At 39.8% G+C, this 23,380-nt stretch overlaps 1 protein-coding gene across 2 annotated transcripts; it reads right to left on the minus strand.

Moving 5' to 3' along the window:
* Window positions 1-254: 254 nt before the first annotated feature.
* Window positions 255-22,502, minus strand: LOC146690871 (glutamate decarboxylase 1-like). Of its 2 annotated transcripts, none has more exons than XM_085434011.1 (17): window positions 22,035-22,502; window positions 13,929-14,094; window positions 12,317-12,379; window positions 11,138-11,293; window positions 10,584-10,826; window positions 10,382-10,472; window positions 6,488-6,600; window positions 6,017-6,132; window positions 5,816-5,895; window positions 5,669-5,723; window positions 5,119-5,235; window positions 4,932-4,996; window positions 3,715-3,793; window positions 3,442-3,591; window positions 3,249-3,356; window positions 2,857-2,946; window positions 255-1,841 (listed from the first exon to the last, which is right to left on the minus strand). In XM_085434011.1, the coding sequence occupies exons 2-17, from the start codon at window positions 14,002-14,004 to the stop codon at window positions 1,668-1,670; spliced, it is 1,776 nt and encodes a 591-aa protein (XP_085290137.1). In that variant the 5' UTR covers window positions 14,005-14,094; window positions 22,035-22,502; the 3' UTR covers window positions 255-1,667. The 2 variants fall into 2 exon arrangements, with proteins under 2 accessions (XP_085290137.1, XP_085290135.1); XM_085434009.1 differs by lacking the exon at window positions 22,035-22,502 and adding an exon at window positions 14,980-15,449.
* Window positions 22,503-23,380: the final 878 nt, after the last annotated feature.

Raw genomic sequence — 23,380 nt, forward strand, 5'->3', positions numbered from 1 at the left:
TCATTTCTGTATTTTTTTCTCCCTCAATGTGCACAATGTGGAAGCCCAGTTTCTGGTAAAGGGATTGGATGTTTGTTGAATATAACTGGATTGTTATAGAAGAAAAATGCTTACTTTATAATAATAATAATAATTATAACTATTATTGTATGTACAACAGTGGGGTCTGTTCAACCTAAAGGAATAAAGATGTAACACCAGTTTTGTTAACCTAAAAAAGCCATTCTGACAAAGAACTGTGATCACAGACACCCTAAAGCTTGTGTTTTTATTAGCCTTGTAGATACACCAGTAATACTTTGCAAATGATTTGCCAAAGTACTTACATTGAATATGACAAGAGACATTGCGTCCCTCTAATTCGGGAGTGTACAGTTGTTTAATAAGGCTTGTTATAGTAGCAAACACTGTGCACTTCATTGTTCAGGCAAAACATACTATGATAAACAATCCCCATTTCTCAACACAAAAACATTCCTATGGCGACGACGTTCAGACAGACAAAAGTTTGCATATTATACTTTTACTCCACTCCACACATTATAATACAGACAATCATGTGTCCCTCGAATCAAAGCTGCCCCACGATCAAGGTTTAGCATTGTGCTTTTTTATCATTAACAAAGCACCGGCAGTAGTGGCCACACTGCCAGTCAGTGAATCACAATGACATTGCACGGTTACACAACACTGATTGCACTAAAGTTAAAGGCATTAAATGAAGTACTCTTATATAAACATCTGAGTCTCTCTGTAAGGGAGAACAAGGAACATGTACATATTCATAACTCTTCTTTGGTTCACAAATACACTAAAAGACATGACTGTTATTCAAAACATTGCGATATAATACAGCAGCGTTTCCCAAAAAGGAAGGAAGGCAGGTTACAAATAGCAGACAACCTATTCACAATTATAATCTCTCAATATAAATAAAGTCATGTAGCTACCACATAACATATGGTTGATTTACATATAGGATTTTCTCACTGTAAAACTAGGACACATTTGGCACAAAGGCAATGTAACAGTACTTTACACAATCTACACAAAAAATTCTAAAAACACAGCAACCAAGTACAGAACCTGTTACAGTGACTGTGTTATATATATTCCCACTTGTGTATATCAAAGGGAAATATTAGCTAAAATGTCATGGTGCAACTGTCTTAATATTTACCTTTTATCGAATGATAATTATCACATATAGTACATATATACTATATAGCGCCCCGAACTGTCATCTGTGAAAAAAATATTTAAATTTTAGATCCTGACCAGTCTTTCATTTTTCATAGCAGCTATATACAGAATCATCAAGTGTTCAGACATTCTTGCTATTGCATATTTCATTGAAAAAGTAACCCATGTTAAACTCAGCTTCATCTCCTCTTCATGTATGTTTTTATCAAGAATACCACTGTTCTTAAACCTTTTCACTCAGAGAACCTGTTGTGCAAATATGTTAAGTATATGTCACGGTTGCAAAAGACAAGAGACAGAAACACACAGGGCATGGCGTTATTATTTGTTGTGCATTAGCAGAAAAGACCCATAAGCAACATCTCTATATGTCTTGAGGAGATAGACGGGATACGAAGCCAAGCCTGAGTCTCTCCAGAGTTGGAAAAGACAAAATGTTAAGAAAAAAAATACAGGTATGACTCTTACAAGTCATGCCCCAGTCGCTCAATCTCCTCGACCAGGAAATCGATGTCTGACCTGGTGGCGGCAGGGTTGGAGATGACCATGCGAAAGAAGTTGACCTTATCTCCTTGTGGCTGGTAACCCACCATCGTAGTGCCAGACTCCATCATCATTGCTTTGATCTTCGGAGCCACCTGTTGCAAAAAAAAAAAAAAAAAAAAAAAAAAGTTCAGAATGATCAAAACACTAACCTGCCACACCACCTATATAATCAGCCAATCACATTGCAGCTACTCAGTGCATTAGGCATGTAGACATTGTCACGACGACATGCTGAATTTTCAAACCGAGCATCAGAATGACAAACAAAGCCGATTTAAGTGACTTTAAATGTTGCATGTTTCTTGGTGCCACATGGGCTAATCTGAGTATTTCAGAAACAAATAATGTTCCCACATAACGATCTCCAGAATTCACCGGGAATGGTCAAAAACACCAAAAATATCCAGTGAGTGAAAATATCTTCTTGAGGCCAAACGTCAGAGGAGAATGACCAGACTGCTTCAAGATGGTAGGAAAGCAACAGTGACCACTAAAATAAATAACCACTCATTACAACCAAGGTATGCAGAAGAGCATTTCTGAATACACAGCATGTTGAACCACAAAGCACATGGGCTACAGCAGCAGAAGACCACACTAGGATGAATTTGTGCTGCAGCATTCAGACGGTAGAGTCAGAATCTTGTGTAAATAAAATTAAAGCATAGATCCATTCTGTCTCGTATGGCTGGTTCAGGCTGTTGTTGCTAAAGAACAGTCAAAGTCATCAAATCATCTCAAGCTGGCTTCTTGAACATGACAACGAGTTCACTCCACAGTCACCAGATCTCAATCACATCAATGATGTTCAGCTGAAAAGTCGACCGTGTGTTCTCATCAATATGGACCAAGATCACTGAGGAATGTTTCCAGCACCCTGTTGAATCTACACTACAATTAATTAATCCAGTTCTGAAAGTAAAAGACTGACCAACTTGGTACTGGCAAGGTGTACCTAACAAAGTGGTCAATGAGAGAATACATTCAAAGCAAATGTATATGTATACATATTCATATTTGACTTTATGAATCCATAAAACCTGGCAGAAAAGTGGTGCGTAAATCAATCTAAGAGAGCAGGGGAGCTGCAGATTGAGGAGTAATTACCTTGTGCAACCTCTGACGTCTCTCTTCACCATCAGGTAAACTGCGCAGGCTCGGTGGAATGTACCAGAAGCAGACATTAGTGTGCTGCGGCTGATAAGAGAAAATGGGAACAACATTTGTAATGAGTGCTGATAAAAAGCTGCCTTCTGTATTTTCAGCGTTTCTTGTCAACATGTCAGCAAAGCAAAGCGACCCAATCAATCCCAAAACCAAATTAAGGCATCAAGTGCTGAATTATTGCGGTTATTCATCACAAATGAAAAATATCTTTTGTGGAGCAGAAAACTCGGATAAAATAAAGCACAGACATTTTTCATCTGTTCGAGTTAGCGCTGCAGGGAATCTCTGGATGTTCATTTTTAAAATGTTTGCTGTGGAAACAGTCATCTCACCTCTCCTTTGAACACCATCTTGAATCCCTCTCTGTTTTTGATTTTATTGTAGAGGTAGGCTGACAGATCCAGGCACTTATCAATATGCTGCTCAAATCCTACTGTTCCCTGTAAGGGGAAAAAAAGAAGCTGTTACCATCTGCTTCTGCATATGGCAGCAAAGCTGACAGAAGCCCTGCAGATTAAAGCACACCTTTGCCTTCCACATCAGCCAGAACTTGAAGATATCGACATGCCGCCCACACTGAATGGCTTTGTCACCGGTGTCGTATGTAACGTCGTACTGTTTGTCTGGCTGGAAGAGGTATCCAGCACACATAGAGTTGCAGCCTTGTAACAGTCCCTGCAACGGAAGCGATCGTGATGAGACATGAACAAGATGGTTTTGGTGAAAGTGCACAGATTCGTTTGTGTGTGCAGAGGTGGTATGGTGCGGAGCAGGAAAGTGAAACAAACACATACTCACCCGCTCTCTGACTAGAATGGCAGAGCACTGCAGTGGCACTCCCATCATCTTGTGAGGGTTCCAGGTGACTGAGTTGGCCCTGCAGAGATATTGAAACAGTAAACACAGCTCTGTGAGGGTGTGGAAATGTGTGTGTGTGTGTGCTTATGGAGTCTGGTAGTGAAAGGTAAAACGACACCGACCCTCTCAAGATTTGAATGTAATAATTTTGCATGTTTGCATTTTGAAATATGGAGTCTGCAATCTGTAGCTGGAGCTGAGAACAGATTGCACTCTTGGCTTAAGACTAAAATACAGATTTTCCAGTTTCCTCTCTGGCCAAAGAAACACACTCTACTAAAGACACTGATTTCAATCAAATGGTGTCTCTTAGTATCTTTGAAATTACTGATGTGTCTCTCTGGGTTTGCCTATTTATGTTCAATGCAACTATTGTCAAACTTTCCCAAAAAGCAAATAAAAAATACTTCTTGAATGCCAGACAGTGCCTCTTTTGACAAGTTTTGAAACATTTTTCAAAATCTTTGCCTGTTTTTTTTAGGACTTGCACTCTTCTTACATCTTATTGAGACAGGAATGTTTAAAATTCTCAATGACAGAACATATAATACTCAAAAAAAGAAAGAAAAAGACATATGGGCTGTCTTAAGGCTCTGCACCTCATTATTTTCTCTCTCTGTAAATTTGATCACATTTATCACAATATATGCTACTCATCTGTATGTGCCTGTATATTCTGGCCTGCTGGTCTTCTCTGAAAAGCTCAAAGTTACATAATTTCCAGCACCTAAATTTTTTAAGTGGCTGAAAGAATAAATGAGGTCACCAAGAATGCCTCTTTTCACTAACACGACATAGCTGAGATCGTCATGAAACAGCTATCCAGAACTTTTGGGTTTTTTTTTTTGCTTGTCGTGCTTCACAAGGCATTCAGATTCTTGTTTTGGCCCTCTTATCGCCTGACTCTTGTCTTTCTCTTTGTGTGTTTTGAGTAAAGTGTGCTTCCTTTGTTAAATTAGAGTGTTGAGATTTTTTTCTCATTATATGCAGCTTGAAAACGCCTGGTAGGCAAGCTCTTGATTTGTGCTCATTAGACAAAATGACTGTCTTAAATAATATAGAAAAGATGCTGCTTTTTACAGGCTGAGTAGTGAAGCAGATGTGCAAGAAATTCGTCTAAACCCGTGTTTGCAAGTTCAGGCGATGTGTTCATTTACCTCTCCACTCCATTCAGCTTGTGTCTGTGTTTCCTGGACATCAGCAAACCTCCTCCCCACGCACCCTGCACGGGTCACAACATGGTAATAACACTGAACATATTGATATTGATCATAATGCCACAGCAGACTGCTGATTTGTACAGCTTTGTGTTCATTTTTTCCTTGGAGATCAATATTCTCTTACATCCACATGAAGCCACATATTGTACTTTTCACAGATGTCGGCAATTTCATTGATGGGATCAAAGGCTCCGTAGACGGTGGTACCAGCGGTGGCAGTCACAAACAGTGGAACATACCCCTACGATGCAAAGGCACAGCACACACAACAACAAAAAAAGACAATTCTTGGTTGAATTCAGGTTGTTATGTTCTTTTCTTTCTGCCTGATTGTTGACATCAAAGAGATCGGCTAAAACACGTTGCTCAAATGACGCTCTCTTTCCATCTGCACCTATTGTTGGGGCAAAATTGCTTCCCCATTTCTTCTAGTCTACGCATCACTTTGCCTTTGAAGGAAAGAGATACTTAAAAGCAGAGGGAGCGTCGTATGTGAACAGACAGAAGCATTAACTTTATTGAAATAGCCTCACTGCTCCAGCATACCGAGTGTTTTCTTTGCTACAAGCAAATTCTGCAGCTCATGTAAGTGTTTCTTATTTTAAGCAGTAGCTGAACAGAGGGAATAAAAATGTTAGCAGGGCGATATCTGAGTCATTGCTGCAGACATTTACCTTTCGCTTGGCCTCTATTACTTTGGCTTCTAAGTCATCAGGAATGACTCTCCCTCTGGAAAAGAAGAGGATATGCAGTAGTATCTCATCTAGATGTTAAATATTTTTCCTAAACTATGTGCAGGTAGGTTAAATAACAAAACAAACCTTTCATCTGTGTTCAAAAGGATCAGGTTCTCTGTTCCGAAGCCCAGAGCTGCGCTTGCTTTCTTGATGGAGTAGTGGCTCTGCAGGGACAGGAGTTCATCACTCATCACTATGATGCTGATATTTATTTGCCCACCTAATGTAAATATGCTCCGGTGGTGAGATGTTAATATTCAGTGACACCGTTAGTGTTTGACTAACATGCTCTGAGGTGAAGAGGACCAGTCTGGGTGCAGCTGCCATGCCTTTGGTCTTCACTTCTGGGAAGAACTTGTATCTGGCAATCATCACACTGTACATGTTGGAAATTGCTCCACCTGCAGAATCAAAACATGGCTTAAAAATTTGCTACATATGTGATAATATGGCAAAACTTCTTCTACTACTTTCTTTATTTGTCCCTGACAGTTACTAATAACTTTGTAGATTCACATACTTAAAAATAATTATGATACATTGATAATGGTAAAGCAGCCAGCTGTATATGAAGCAGTTAATACTAACCTCACCTTTTATTTTTTTACACATTTGTAATTTTATAATCCCAATGTCTGTTTCTTTTGTCTTTAAAATGGGACACTTTGCATCATGAGTATAGTTTGATGATTGCATTTTTACTGTTTTCATGCACATGTGCTTCCATTGGAGGTTGATCATTGGTTGAGATTTTACCTGGAGAAAATATCCCATCACCCTCTCCATCTGGCCAGCCAACAATCTCTCTCATTTTTTTCAGAGTCAGCTGCTCCATTAGCACAAAAACGGGGGCGATCTCGTAGGTGAACCTGAACCAAACCAAAAGCAGAGAACTTGAAGAGCTACATGTAAATGAAACCCGGCTGTTTGATTTCCACTTAAAAATGTAGCACAGTCTTTAACTCTAATTAATGTTTTAGAGATGGACAGTATTAGATTAAAAAACAAAACATCAGCTCAGTTGTGAGGTGAGGGGCAGCATGAAGTGCATTTGGATACTTTAATTGTATACAGCATGAGCAGTAAGTTAATTTTTGGTGACACTGAAAGGGCCAGTCTTGGTCAGAACAAAGAGTATTTTTTAAAGGAAAGTAGTCATCTGTTATACTCATGGGGTGAAAAAACGGTTGTTGGAGATGCCAGCACTTGGCTGCTGCTTAAAAACAATATGAAATTCATCTTATTTTTGTATGCCATAAAGCTCTTCTTCTTCTTTTAGCCTTTAGGGGTCACCACAGCAGATCATCTTAAGCGGAAATTTTGCAGCTCTGGAAGGATAAGACCAATATGTGCCCATCAGGGGTTATAAGGAGTGGACGAATTCACCCAGAGGTCAGACCACACAATGCTCAGACAAACTTAAAACCCCCCACAGAGAGCTACATCTCAGACTCTACAGGCTATGGGTAGCATGTTAAATGTTAAACTTCATGATAGTACAATTAGGAAAAGACTGAACAAGTATGGTTTGGAAGGGTTGCCAAGAAAAAGCCTCTCCTGGTGACCAAAGAACATGGCAATGTGTCCTAGGTTTGCAAAGTTCGATTTGAACAAATCACAAGACTTCAACACAAACGCCTCATACCAACTGTCAAGCATGGATGTGGAGGGGTAAGGATTTAGGTTTGTCAAACATAGTCCAACACAAACTCCTCCAAAGTATTCTAAAGACAAATGTGAGGCTATCGCTCCAGCACCTAAGGTTTGGCCTAAATTGAGAAGTTACAACAGAATGGGTAAAAAAGAAAAGAATCAAGATGCTGCAAAGGACCGGTCAAAGTCCAGACCTTATGTTGAAATTGAAGTTATTAAAATTTAGTAACTGAACTTTCTCTTCACCCTGACTGTATAAGATTTGTCATATAACGAAACAAGATGAAAACCAACAACCTCAAAGAAGCACACAGCCAATTTGGAATTGCAGCACAAAAAGACTCATCCAAATTCTCCAAACCAGTATTCTTCTGCTTGCACAAACATCTATCCATTCATGTAAAGACAGTAACTAAATCATTAGGAACATTGCAGTATGTCACACTGTAACTCACAGCATCTTCAACATGTATAGACCCATGGCAACATGAAGGGGGAAAAACATAAACAAGTCAGATTCGTTCATGCAGACGAGGCTCACTCATTCTGATTATGTAAGACCAGGATGTGATTGTCAGTCTATTAGTGTCAGTCAATATCTGCCAGGGGTAATTAGGGTTGATAGAGTAATTAATAAAGGTAAATTGGTGTGTAAGCAACCTCCACCCGTGGGTTCAACTCCTCCACAGGGGTGTCGCTAGCAACACAAAAGGTGAGGGTACTTTTTGAAAGCCACATGATGGACTGATGTCTCAACCAATGAGAGGGAAGAAGACTTTGAAAAGCATTAGTCTACTATAAACCTTCACATCTATTACCCTCTAAAAGCTCCACTAATCTCTAGATAATCTGTTGTGAAGGATGAGCTCCGCTCAGAAATGATGACAGATCGGTTATAAACTTAAAAAAAAAAAAGAAAATTGCCGTCATTTATTGTGCTGAAGGAGAATAACTAAGCTGACCAATGAGGCAAAGGGATTTTTCAGTTTGGCAACCCATAATTTGTTCTTAACAATGGACTGATCTATAAGACCTTAATGAACAATTAAGTTATGTCAACAGCCATTTTTTACAACCCTCTGTCGGCTTTTTTATGTAGCTTAATCACAAGCAAAGTCCAATTTTCATCTGGAGTGCAAGCAGTGTGATTCACAGATGACTTGTCCATGCTGCCAACCTTCCTCGTCTGTTTAGTATATAAGTGGTTTTAGCTGATAGATGCATGTATTGCCATTTAACAGTGAGATTGTAATGTAATGTAAAAGCACTTTTTCTTTTTGTTTTTAAAGATCATTTAATTTCTAATAGGAGACAGGAAACAAGGTCCATGGCTAAAATCAAACCAGGCATCCGACGCTTCTGCACGTCTCATCTTCGGCACTTCTCGGGATCATGACAGATTTCTACATAAGCTGACCTTTGACGTTCAGGTGGATGATGTCTACCTGAAGTTCAAAAATCACCAGCACATGTAGTTTTATCACAAGCTTTGTCGTTTTCATGTCGATAGCACTTTTATGAGAATGTTTTATTATATTCTCAGCTCGTTCGGGTCACTAAACCTAAAAAAAAAACCAATAAGAGACTTTAAGGTATCATTACACTGTGACCCCGAATGACCTCCCGGCTGATCCTAGCCTCCCTCTATCAAAGGAGTTTAACTTGTTTATGTCTCTGTATTCCAACATGCAGGAAAAATAGACTGGAAAAAGTAATTTCATACTGTTGCTTTTTTGAATATTTAATACCCGTTTGATGTTTTGTTTTTGTTGTTTTTTTTACAATAAATTTCCCCTTAGGAATAATAAAGGTGTCCTTTTTCTCCTATATAAATAAATGATATTTGACTGCAGATCAAACAGGTGCACTGACATGTATCCATTAACGTTGAGTGTATTGAAGATGTCAGTAAATATAAATATCTGGAATGGGACTGAGAAATTTGTGATGTTTGCTTTATAAAAATTTGTTTTCTTGCATAACTTCATTTGTGGACAGAAATCTAACCGTGCTCTATATGAACATATTCACTAAGCTTGGTAACATTTTCAGTATGACACTGATTTGTGAGTCCTGTTTGTTGGGGTGCTCAGTGATACAGCTCGCCCTGTTACATTGGTACAATGTACAATACTGATTTGATCAGACATCCCTCAGACCTTCCAGCTCTGATAAACAGACCTGCAATGTTTAAGTATTTCCACCTGTTATTTTATTCATCGGCTAGATTTTGCAGAAATTACCAACAAAACTAATCGCTCATCTTTTTTATTTTACGCTGATGCATGCAAATGCAGCACTATTGCTATGTATGGTATGTTTTGTTCCTTCCCCTTTGAACGCATTAGGTGGCAAAACACCACTCATTCTTCTCAGTCTATAAAGTATGACGTAATGCAGTCCAACATGTCCACAGACTACAGCCCTGACTGCGACCACCTGCACAGTCTTCTCTGACAAAGAGTCATTTAGAACTCACGTTCAGGATTGATTGCACTATAGCAAAACTGAGCAGAGCCCCAATAATGGCTGCTGTACCGATCCTGTGAAGGGAAAAGACTCATTTTTCTCTCCCGGCATTGTTATGTCACAGGAACCAGCAGCACATGGAACAAAGACAACATGTAAACTGTGAATGCAAATCAATATGCAATTTAGTTTGCCTGCAGGGCTGAATTATGTGACCACAGCCTAAGCGCAGGACAACATCGACAATACTGCCAGTGAGTAGCCATCTGAATGTCTTCTTTTGTGCTCTTTATTTTCTTGCTTGACTGACAATCTATTAGAGCATGCTGGGCATTCCTCTGCCAAACACAGTAATTACTGTATGTCCCTTGAAGTATTCCTCTTACTGGGAGCCTCTCTCTTCATGGGCCATTAAAAACAGTGAGTACAAAAAAAAGAGCTTTAAAATAGGCTGAATCTAATGAACCTAATAACTTCAAAAACATCACATTTTTATTGCGCTGATCCCGGCTGTATTGGAGTACTCACATATTAGTGTTGGCTGTAGATGTAAGCCACTCTCCTGCCAACCCCACAATATCTAATCCGGTGGAGAGCTGGTTAAAGAACCTGGGGTGACCTGCGATTGATGAAGATGCAATAAAGATACTCAGAAAACACTTTATTATCTAAGAATTTGTGTGAGTTAATGAAAGTTATTGATTAGCACTACAGCCTGCAGGCCTCATACCTGTTCTCACTCCATATTTTAGCGTGTCTCTGCAATCCACTAGGATCTGCTCCAGAGACTCAGGCTGGTCAGAGAGCTCCAGGTTGAAGCCCTCGATGCCCTCCAGCAGCTGGTGGGGATGGTGGAAGTCCAGGACCTTGGTAGACCTGTCAAAGGTCTTCCGGATGTAGCTGGTGAGGATTTCCACGACCTCCAGCAAGAACTGCATGGTTGGCTCCTCTCCATTTTTGGCAGGTAGCAGCTCTAAAAAATGATAAAGGTCATCTGCATTCATTTGTGTTTTGTTTGTTTTTTTAAATTATTCTTTCTGATTTTTACATGTTTTACAATTTTATTTTTATTTTTTGGAAACCTCAGGATCTCCCTACAACTTATTACTTTTATGTTTTCATTTTCTTAAACCATCAAATTCAATAAAGACATTTTTGAGAAAATTATTCTTGCACAAGAATCCAAGAATTTCCCACAGGTTTATGGGTGAATTTAGGCCTAATATATAATGATGATGTTAAAATATAACGAACATACGGGTTTTCTTTGTATTTTAAGCCTACCTCTGGCGTACAGATTGGAGAAGTCGGACTCTGTTCGCCTGAAACGCGCCTCTCCGCCGCTGTTATCGCAGGACAGCAGGTTCTTGGCTGTGCGCTCCTTGAAGGAACTCACAATCCTGCTCCTCTCCTCCAGATTGTTGTTCTTCTGCAGGAATCCTAAATATGAAGAAGGGGAGTCCGGAGGATGAAAACACTTCCCAAACATGATGAGAGCTGCAGCTTTCCCCACTATAACATGCACAATAACGAGTACTTCTGTTTTCGTGTTTCTCCAGTTTATCTCGTCTCTCCCGCTTTCTCTCTCGCTCTGTCCTTTCTCTGCCTTTATTTTGAATGAGAAGAGGCTCCCATTCTGTCCTATTCACGGACGGGTGGGGTTTGATACCTCTCTGGGAGGTTGAAGCCAGTGACATCAGCACCAAACTCCAGCCAGGCAAAAACAAATGGCTGTCGTTTAGTGGATGTAAATTCTTATTAAGACACGTTGTGCACTTTACTGTGCAGCGGAGAACACAAGTAGTCATACATTCATACGAATATATGAATACAAATAAAATAATACAGCTAAAAACCTCTGACATTTACAGTCTTACTTTAATTCTAAATAAGAAATCGTTGTTTTTGTGTTTCTTTCTCTATTTTGGCGCGTAGTTGTGGATTCTATTTAATGACCATAACAAAAACCAGTAAAACGTGTCGGTGAAAGATACCAAAAAATAATTGTAGCGCGCACTGGTGCGTGTCATTCACCAGTATGGTAACTGTCCTTGGTTAGTTAGTGTCAGGCTCAAATGATCTCTGAAGGTGGAAATCGGAAAATCCATCCCGCATAATTCCCTCTTTAATTTCATCAGCTCTGACTCGGGCATCAATTGATGGGTTTTTGGCAGCTGAAGCATTTTTTCCCATTTTGTGTAAAATGGCGAGATGATATTGGGGGGTGGGGGTAATTTAATAAACTGCATAATGCTGGTTAGTCTTGCGGGGTTTTTTTTCGCGAGGAAGGGAATTAAAAATCTAATTAGAGCAGCAATCAGCGCTGTTTCCAAACGAGCCGCGAGTAAAACGATGCAGGCCGTGAAGCCTACAGTCATGTTTGTAGAATATTAGCTTCGATCATTGAGAGATGCAGATTTATTCAGAAAAAAATATAATATTGGAAAAAAAGGGCGAACTTACCACATATTTTCATCCCCAATTTTCTAGTACAGCCATGCGCAACTCCACACCAAGCATCATAACCTGACATTTAAAGGAGGGAAAACTATTAGAGACGGCCTCACAGAAAGAAATGCACTCTTTCATTTTGAATGCATTTATTTATTTTTTAGCTTGAACAGTTACACATGAAAATAAATGATGAGAAGAAAATGAGAATGATGAAGAATGCTAAAGCAAAAGAAATAGTTTCTTTGGAGTATTTTAACATTTAGCCGCACTCTGGTGGGCAGTGCTGTATTTTCAGCGCCTGTCACCGTTCATGACCTGGGCAAGGACTTAAAATTAATTAGCTCTTTGATCCCATGCCAGCCTGATTGAGTGAAAAGATGCTGGTTAAAAATGCAAGCGTGGGTAGACATGAGCCTGCCGGCCAGTGACAGATAGAGAATTACTGTGTTATCAAGTGCTTCCAGCCAGAGAGGGGATGGGGCACCTTGGATGGGAAGCAAAGGCGAAATCCTCGAGAAAAAAAAAGAAAAACACAGCAATTTAGGGGAGGAGGGAGTGCAGGGGTGGGGTGGTAGGAGTGGGGAGATAGGAGGAGGAGGTGGTGATCGGTCCCATTCCCACATCCCAATTTAACCCTTGCTTTGGCTCATTAGATAAATCATCGCTGGGCTCAGCTCACTGGACGCACTTTAACAGACACCCCCCCCCCCCAAGCCAGTAGAAATGAGACAGAGAAAAGAAAAATAGAAAAATGAAAAATAAATAAATAAATAAATAAAAACAGGCTGAACAAGCATTTTCATATAGGATTAAAAGCACACAATACATTTGCAGACGTGCAGATATATAGAAAAGCCAGGCAATGCATGGGCCTAATGTGAAGCAACCAGCGCAGTGCATTAGAGACACATATACTGCACGCGCAAAGCCATTCCTACAGGTTATCCAAGATCACACAGGACTGGAAGAAACACAGCAAAACCTTAAATTCACCAGCATCTGTGCTTATTTCACGTCTACACCTGTTACATGATTTTAGACCCCAGACTCGTGCTTGTATAACCGCTGCCAGTGAAATGACTGCACAGTGCCCTTTATCGAAGGCTACAGCGCTCAAGTGTGCCATTAGGAGCAATTTATTAGGGCAGGCTTTTAACAGCAACTTCAGACGCAATTTCTATTATTCCATGAAGGCACTTTAATTTAGAAATGAGTAAAAACATAAAATTAATAATAATAATAATAATAATAATAAATCCGGTGGTGCTCCTCCGGGCTTGTCTTCCAGGCTAATCGCCTGCAGTGTGATGTTAGTAGAGGACATCATTTTCTGACAGCAGCACTGGTCTGCCACGCAGATGCCGGGAGGGGTGGAGGGTGGGGGTGAGGGGACCGTATGGTGAATGAAATGCAGCGGTGATTTGTGGCGAAGGAAGCTCTCTCTCTCTCTCTCTCGCAAATGGCAGCGGAATTTTTCTCTTTCTTTCTCCACCCCCCCCCTCCTCCACCACCACCACCCGCACTCTCTCTTTCTCTCCCTCCCTCGATGAAAATGATTAATGGCATTGCCCACAAAGTAAATAGCACACGTGAAATAGCATTTTATCTGTAATGGACCTACTTGAGCCCGGTGGCCGTAAATTTGTCGAGTTGGGATCCGGATCGCCGCCAGAAGAGGAGGGTGCAGACGCCGCCATCACTCCCGAGACCCTGTGCCAAAGTCCTCACCTCAAAAAGCCTGGTCACTTTTTTTTCTCCTTTATTCCCCTCCCAAAGCTGTCTCTGGGCTATCCAATGACAGGGGAACAGAAACAATACCGCGTGTATGACTTAAAAAACAAAAATGTGCCTCTTCCTCTTTAACACTGAAAGAGATGCTCAACTTGGAGACTCTGGACGACAAGGGCACAGTCTCTCTAACAAGTTGATTTGGGGCTTCAAATTCTCAGCCCAAGCTACAAAAATAAATGTATAACTAAAACATTACCACTTTACGTTTACGCACAACTAACAGTTAACTATTTAATTAAACCCTTTCTGACAGAATCACATCATTTCAGTAACATCGCTCACTGCTCAGGAGATCTGAATGATGGTTATTTTTTTACCACAACAGAGCTTATTAATAACCCTAATTATTCTGGCTAAGCTATTAAAAATGTAAAACATTTAACCATATTGTTTCTGGATGTTAGGCCGAAAGTAAAAAAAAAATGCAAATAATGTAATAATAATAATAATATTAATACTATTATTTATTTATTTATACTTTCTCCAATTAATATCATGGCCTTATTGGTAATCAGTCATTAGCTTGAGCCACACTAATATCAATGACAAATATTAGTTCAAGGTGATCATTCCTCTCACCGGCCCAGGTTAAAGTCAACCCACGGAAATAGACGACGTGCATCTTCATTCCCTCCCCCCATGCGGTTATTAAATATTCAAATATTATTTTTATATTCGAAACCTTTTCAAAAATAACAAATACAAATACGTGCAATTTGCGTGCAAACTGGGCCAACGTGTAATTTAAACCTAGAAGTGTCAAAGGAACTTCTCCCGCTTTATAAAAACACCTGTTAGAGCATCGATGGCAATAAAGGAGACTTTTGTTGCGTGCTGGCTTCCTACAGTAAACCCTGAAAATGAAGAATGAAGCTACTTACCGCGCCTATGTGTGTCCAGGTGAACAGGTACAGTCCAAAAAACAAAAAGAAAATTTTTTGTGACTAAACTGAATCCTGGACGAGAGCCTGCCGCGCTCTTCCACTCAAACAAGACGAAGAAGAAACAATAGACCCGAGTCCCGGCTCTCCGTTAGATCCGACACAAGGTGACCTTGCTTGTGTTGATGAGACTTTGATTTGCTGACATTTAAAGCGAGCTTTGTCTTTCTTTTGTCACTGCGCACGGATGACTCACGGTGCTACCTCCAGTGGTGCAGCATATCTGTGAGGCAGCAGAGCAGTCTGCAGGTGTGACACTGAATGGCGCCGCTTTCGGCCCCCTAAAGAGCCACTTTTTTGGGGTCTGTGGGGGGGGGGTTGCTTGTCTCCGGATCTATACAGCTCTGGTCTGAATCCTAGTCACGAACATGGAGTTGAAGTTTGATTCCGTGAGCATGAGGAGGGATCAGGATCTTTAAAGGGGGGAGGAGGGGGGAGCGCTGCTTTTTTTTTTTTTTTTGCTCTTGTGGAAAAAAACAAGAGGGCATCACACAAAGCGACACAATCACGAGCCTGAAACACTCATTTTGTTGCTCTTGTTTATTTATTTATTTGTTAGAACCCCACGAACACCACGAGGGATTCTTCTATTTCAGCACATCGAACGGGGAATCAATAAGAAGCCACGCCGAGCAGTCCCAACGCCACGTGTGATTAAATGCAGAACATAGAGCTGTCACAAACATCTTATTTCCACACTTTCTGTGCAGACAGATCGGTGCTGAGCGGTGAAGATGTAACCTACGACACAAGCGGCGCGCTGACACGGGCGAAAAATCCACAAGGTGGCAGTGAGAAACCAAGAATGGGTACTCCAGGAGCCCAGCACAAGTGGTCTATTTCCAGAAATACTCCATGAATCTAATTATAAACTGGCCCATTAATCTGGAACACGTCACCGTCATACGTGAAGGCACGGGACATGAGTGGACACGCACGAGGCGGCCAATCAGGAGCAAAGATCACCCACTCCTGGATTCTGGGAGATTTGTTATCCTTGTTCTTCTGATGATGGATCATCTTGAAACCGATTAAAGGTCACATCACACGCTGTGTCACGATCTATAAAAACTGTTTTTGAGACTGTGGTGTTTTCAGCACTGGACAGCTCCATTACAGTCTGTGGAAAAGGCTTTAAGAAGCCTACAGCTGCCCAGCTCTGACTTCCCTGAAGACAGTCAGGGCCGGAATAACCTACAACTACAGGCAGGGGAAGTTGAATTGCTTGAACTTTAACAATATCCACATGTCCATGTCTAAAGCATCATTGACCACTTTAACTCTACATCATGCTAATGCTAAAAGGTTCATGGATGTAGTGAAGGAGGACATGCAGAGGGCTGGTGTGGCAGAAGGGGGTAATAGGGACTGGGTGAGATGGAAGCAGATGATCTGTGGCAAGACTTAAAGAAAGAAGAAGATTTACAGGGTACAATTTAAAGTCCTCATACTATGAAAAAATATGACATTTAAGAATTTCAAATTATTACTAAGCTTTCTGCCAAACTAATAATTGGATTTATTGGATAAACTTGGATTGTGGCTGTGTGGTTGTGGTTAAAGGCAATTATCTAATAAACATCAAGAATATAAGTAAGTAGGTACATTTTATTTATGTAGGATATTTAAAACCAAAGTGCTTTATGGTTAAATAAATGGTTCAGTGCAGTAACAACTTATCTGCCAACCACAGTTCAGATCAGCTGTTTCCAAGACCTTGAAACACAAAAAGGCATGTATTTAGCTTGGGTTCAAAGACAGTCACAGTTGACGCATTTCTGAGGATCATTCCAGATTCTTGGTACAGCGACAGCAAAGGCACAACCCCCTTTTTTAAAAGAAGCTTTGACTGAAGAATGGGACAGAGTGACTGGGAAGCAGGCCTTAATGATCTTGAGGGAGTGCATGGATGAAGTGTATCTACCACATATGCAGGTGTGGAAACATTTAAGGCTATGAACACAAACAGTCTCCCTTTATACTGGATTGTGTAACGCAGAGCCAATACAAGGCTGCCAACACTGAAGTAATGTAATCTCTCTCTCTTTTTCTTTTGGATTTTGGAGTATTGTAGACAAGCAAGAGCTGACTGATTAACTCCACAGTGTGGTGCATTACAGCAGTTCAGTCTGGATGTAACAAAATCACATACAACCATTTCCAGATCTCATTGTTTTAAGAAAGATTTTAGTCTGGAGATGGTTCTGAGCTCAAAGAACCAGCTTTTGATCGCAGTATTAATTCATCTGTCGAATTTCAAATTAGTGTGCAAGAGCATCCCAAAGTGGGAAAATCTGTTTTTAATCTGTGCTTCAATAAAAGAACTTAAAGAGCCCAAGTTATCCTTCAGTCCATCAATTAATACTGGAAGGCCAAAAAATATGACCTCAGTTTTGGACCTGTATAACTCCAATAAACTGTGGGACATGCAATAATTTGTATATCCAAGATTCACTCATTGAGATGCTGCTGTGTACTTAATTATACTAACAGATTGTAAGTGGTCCCATTTTGTTCTGAGGGAAAATGCAGCATTTTTTTGTGTCCTACTCAGCACTAATTAGTTTCTGAGGATGCACTTTGCTAACCAAGCTTGCTAATATTAACTCATAACTTGGCACTTCAGCCTCTCATCCAGATATGTTTCATAACTCAGAAATGCTAAAACAAAGGCTTTAGAAGCCTTGGCTGCTGCTACTTTTAATCTTCTATATACAAATTATAGCTAATGTGCAAATAATTTAAGGTTCCTGGTTCTGAATCTACCGATTGGCTGGGGTCCTTTCTGTGTAGAGTTTGTATTTTCTCCTCGTGCCTGCATTGATACCCTCTGGGCACTCTGGCTTCCTCTCAAAGACCAAAGACATGCACGTGAGTCTTTGTCTGTATCTCTGGGTTAGGGCTAAAACAATTCAATTTCAGTTTAATTTATTTATATAGCTCCAAATGAAAAGAACAGGTGCCTCAAGAGACTGACTGAAAACTTGTCCTGTGATATGCCCCAGCACCTCTGTCACCCTAAATTGGATAAGCAGAAGAAAATTGATATTTTGCAAATATCAAAAGCAAACAAGCTTTAGCAAATGTATAATTATTTAAAAAAAATGTACAGCATTCAGTAATTTGCTATCATTTCACTTCACTTCCAGCTTTATGCATTTCTTCTCAGTCACATCTTTATACACCTATCTGCTTCCAGGAGGTCTTTACTAAGAAGCAGCTGCTGAAGTGTTAAACAGGGAGAGTGTAACCTGAAAAGGAGGAATTATAAAACAACAACAACAACAAATGATTAAAAACCAGAAGGAATAAGAGTTAAAGTTGATCTCCACCAGAAGCTGTTTAAACTGTCCACAAGAGGGGGCAGAATTCAAGCGTCTACTATATATAGCTAAGTGAGAAGGAGGAATGAAGGAGCTTTCAAGGAGGAAAACTGTTTATCCATTTCTGTTTTTGTGGCAGTAAGAAGGAGACCGTGCGGGGTCCAGTTGCTTCCCCCTGAGCTTGGAGCTGGAAGTGAATCTCCTTTGATCCTGACTTTAGTCTTTCCATCTCTGAGTCAAGGCTGCACAGATCTCAAGTGCCACTTTATAATCAATGACTTTACCAAGTCGTACATTATAAAGTTCTCACATAACAATATGCAGACAAGAGACGAAATTACATTTAAACAGCACAGATTAATCATTTGCCATTACGGTCACATCTTTTGCTAACAGTTAAACCCAGAAAAACAACTCTTCTTTTGCCTGCAGCGAACAGACCCCTGCTGAGAGACGAAGCAAGGTGACGTTCAGCTCTTAACCTGGAGCTCAGCGCTGTGGATTAAGGGTAAAATGGGCTAACACTGCACTGTGTGAAAATCATCGTTTGATCTTATTAAAGCAGGTGAAACTATGACACCATCAACAGCAATCATAAAACTTTCAGGGCCGTAGCCAGGATGTTTAGAAGACCTCAAGCTATCAGTCCAAATCCCAGAGTTTCTCCTCTTCTCCAAAACGAAAGTGTTTAAAACTGCTTTTATTTCTTTCACAAATAGAATTATTCAATTAAGCATTTAATTGCTAGTTGTTTACAATGCAGCATGTAAAATAAAATACTAAGTAGTTATCTTGGAATCAATGAGGAACAGCTTAATCAAAAATTAACTTATAGAAGGCCTTTGTGCAGCCCTCTATATTTAAGCCATCTTTGACCTGATTGGCTGTCCTGTGAAAACAGAAGGTTTGGACAGACTGTGGGTGGGGCTTACTGCTAAAGATAATCAGCTCTCATCAGGGAAACTGAAGCCCAAGCTTGTGGCTCACAGGTATTGGTTATATCTGCACTAACCTCATTATCTGAAACCTGTGATCTTTATAATAATAACAATAATAATCTCTGACAAAAAATAAGGAAAAAAACAACAGATCCACTTTAAAGACATCTTCTGTTAATGATTAAATGATAGATATCTGTAAATTTACATACTACTGTATGCTGCTTGCTCAGTCATTCATGATTACCTTTACACCACATGACAACATGATAACTAAGCATGCGCCATAAGTGCACCCAGTAGAGTTTTTTTCATTTAGGATGATGCTCAGATTCAGCCTGCATCTGAAAAAGGAAGTCAGTGCAAAAATGCCCTAATTCACTATACCAGCCAGCAGGGGGCATATTCTCTGTTTTCACAAATAAATATACCATCGGAGAGGGGCACACTTGCTAACTTGCTTTAAAACATCAATAAACACGTTTCTGATTAGTTCATGGTCTGAGTCGATGGTTTCAAGTCTTATTTAACAGGACATGAGGTTTATTTTGTACATTTTAATCTAATTTAAGTTAAAAAAGCATAAATATTTCAGGTGTTTGTATCAACTCTGAAACTCTGAAAATGGAAACATCAAGAAAGGCTGGTTTGAGTATTTCAGAAACTGCTGATGTACTTGGATTTTCCCAAGCAACCATCCCTAGAGTTTACAGGGAATAACCTGAAAAAGTGAAAATATCCAATGAGTTGCAGTTCTCTGGGCCAAAAAAACATGTTGGCTACTGCAGAGGCCCAGATTTGCATTTGGCCAAAGCCATTTCCCACATATCATTTCCCGCTTTCCTGTCTGCTCTACTAAGCTGACATCAATACAACAGAAGAGCATCTCCGAGAGCATCTCCACACGTCAAACCTTGGAGCAGACGGGTTACGGCAGCAGAAGACCACACTGTTTCCCACTCCTGTCATCATCTAAAACTGCTTTCTTGCTCATAACAATGACTTCATTGTACTCAAAGGCCTCGACGGTTAAAAAATAAATAAATCTCAAACCAAAACGTATTTGGGATGTGGTGGCAAAGGAGATTCACATCATGAATGTGCACGTGATAAATCTATTGCAAATCTGCAACGCTATCATGTCAACATGGACCAAAATCTAAATGTTTGCAGCACATTGTTGAATCAATGCCACAAAGAATTAAGGCAGTTCTGAAGGCTAAAGGGGCTACTACCCTTTTTTAAGCAAGGTGTACATATAAAGTGTCTAATGAGTGTACACATTTAATGTACAGACATAAGAGTGGCATCTTTAGTCACTATACAGAAAACAATACAAACAAACTGTTTAAGCTGTTAGGAATAAAAACGGCTTTTTACTTCTTTAGTTGAAGTTCACAGAAAAATAATTCCTCAGTGTGGGTCAAATTTAAACAGGGTCAAGGACAGAATATAAACACTGTTAGATCCTGACTCCTTAGGGAATAAAACATGTCCAAGGGGAGCTGCTGGTTCCAGTCACTGCACTGCATTGTGTTACTGGGGCATACACTGAGCAGCTGAGTAAATGCTTATCAGCATTTAAACATATTTATGTAATCAATAAAGGAGAAAAGGGAATTAGTTATAAAGAAAATGACATGTTTTAATTACATTTTAATCACTGTGTACTGATGTATAAAACATGGGGCCCAGCGTGAGACTCAGTCTGTCTGACCTCTTACACATAAATCTCCATTCACGAGTCCCCCTTTTTAATCACAACTAGCATGAAATTTTCTCTTTATCAAAACACTTTTATATGTCTCGATGCAAGAAGTCAAAGTTAGAATCCAATTTAACAATTTTTCATGGTTTAAATACCCAATAGCCTTTTTTCCCCCTTAAGAGCCAATTAAAACGTACAAAAGTACAATCCTTTAATTTTCTCATAAAAATGTAAATGGCTCAAAATGACTGGTAGCAATCAGAGGAATTATTTCACACTGGAAAATAAATCTCAGCGTCTCCATATAATCATACAGCAATGACATCTGCGATGTAGGAGAAGTACAACATAGGGATTATATTTCTTTCGTGTTTCTGATTCTCTTTCTCACTGTTTTGCTTTACAAATGGGATGAGGTCATCCTGATTAAACTACAATATGAGGTTTACTACCGTCGCCTGATCGAGTCCGTTTTTTAACCACTGAATACGGTTTAAACGGGCCTCCTGTGAGACATGAAAATCACAATCTCCTTCTCGCAGTTAGGGACACTCGGCTGTGAATGCATAGAAGAGCTGAAATCGAGTTTCTCGTGTGATGCATTTCCTCAGCGATTAAAGTGTCAGAAAGCATCTTTCATTCCTATGAAGACAGTTTTAGGATAAGGGCGGAAATTACAAATCAATTTGCTGACTATTTGTTTTCAATGATTTGTTTGCTCACTTTTATCCAAGCCTCGCAAATTCACAGTATGTGAAACTATTGCTTTTCACAAAAAGGGAAGCGCCAAGTATTCAGAAATTAGCCAAGCAAGGAAACCACAAGGTAAGGCCCCTCGTTTCAGCTGGCAGGCTAGCATTCAGATTTAAAATAAGGAGGTTTAATATTTTCCATCTAATAATGACAAACAGCAGCTAAGCTCAGTCACAAATGTGTTATTCATGCGGATAATGATAAACAGGACAGAAAGCCTTTTACTGGCTCCAGTCTTTGCAAGACATCACCAATAAAGAGGAAAACACAAACCTCTGCAGTCTTCTGTCTCCAGCACCGAAGCACCAAAAACTGCAGTTCTTCCAATGGAGGCCGCTAAACTGGATCTCTTGACAGTGTTTGGGGGGTGCTGGTTTCTTATTGGAGCATCTTGATGAAATTATCTGACAAACAAATGATCTGGCCCGCTGTGTGGTACAGCCCATATATGCTCCTGTTTTTGTTAGTGAAACTTTTCTTGCTTAGGACTTGATGGATGGATGTAGCTTGCTAGCACTGACTAGCTTGGCAACCTTCCGAGCTAAAAATTAAGCTAACACAAAAGTGGTAGTTCCTCCACTGGCTCAAACATGGAGTCAATCCCTTTAGACGCCCATGTAAAACGTTAAAACTTTACCTCATTAAAAAAAAGAGTCATGTTTAGATCCTGGTACAAAACATTTTTACCTTCTATGGATATTTTCCCCCCATTATATGAACTCTGAGTGTGCTGGATGTATTTATAACTCATCCACATGAATATTTGACTGAAGGGTGTGGCTGTTTTGATTGACAGACATCCCAATATTGGTATCTGGAGCCAGCTGGTGTCTGCTAGGCTTCATCCACTACTTTGAGTGATTAAATTGGACCTCTTCGCTCTGTGTGTGTGATGCGGGAGCCCAGCTAATTTATGGCTTGCTTCTGTTTTAGTGAGAGAAATTCCAGCATTTACTTGTGCTTTAGTAGTACAGTTTGTGATTACTGTTTGCTACCCAAGCTAACGAGTGTTAGCTGATAACTTAGTGCTCCACCCACTGATTATAATGTAGCTAAGTTAATGGCATATTTGGTGAATAATTTTGACTCAGAATAAAGACTTGAGGCCAAACTTAATGAAAAAACTAATCTATATTCAGGTAAGCAGCAGAAACCAAATGTCCATAAATCCAAACAAGGGAAACCAGACAGCAGGAGAACAGTATGAGCGATACAATGTGATGAAGAGCTGAGGAAAACTAAGGGCTTAAATAGATACACACTAGGTTATTGGGGAGAGGGGACACAGCTGTGTAAAACAAAACACAGGTGCACAGAATCTAGCTAAGAAGTCAAGGGGAAACAAAACTAAAGAAAACACTAAATTAGCAGTTAACAAATTAAAACAGGAAGTGATTAAACACAGGACGCATAAATGCAAACACAGAAGGAGAGGAAAAATGACTTCGTGGAATAAATAGTTACTAAAAGTACTAAGAAAACACAACCTGGAAATATCATGAAAAAGCCAAAAGAAAAAAAAAGACAATAAGGCCTGAATATGAAAATATAAATAACAGAAAATATCAAAATAAACAAAACTTAAATACTAAACTTGGGTGGTCACAGACCCCGAAAGA

Source organism: Copadichromis virginalis, linkage group LG16, assembly GCF_057382275.1.
Source record: "Copadichromis virginalis isolate Kocher_CV1m ecotype Utaka linkage group LG16, C_Virginalis_male_GT1.1, whole genome shotgun sequence".
Taxonomy (NCBI): domain Eukaryota; kingdom Metazoa; phylum Chordata; class Actinopteri; order Cichliformes; family Cichlidae; genus Copadichromis; species Copadichromis virginalis.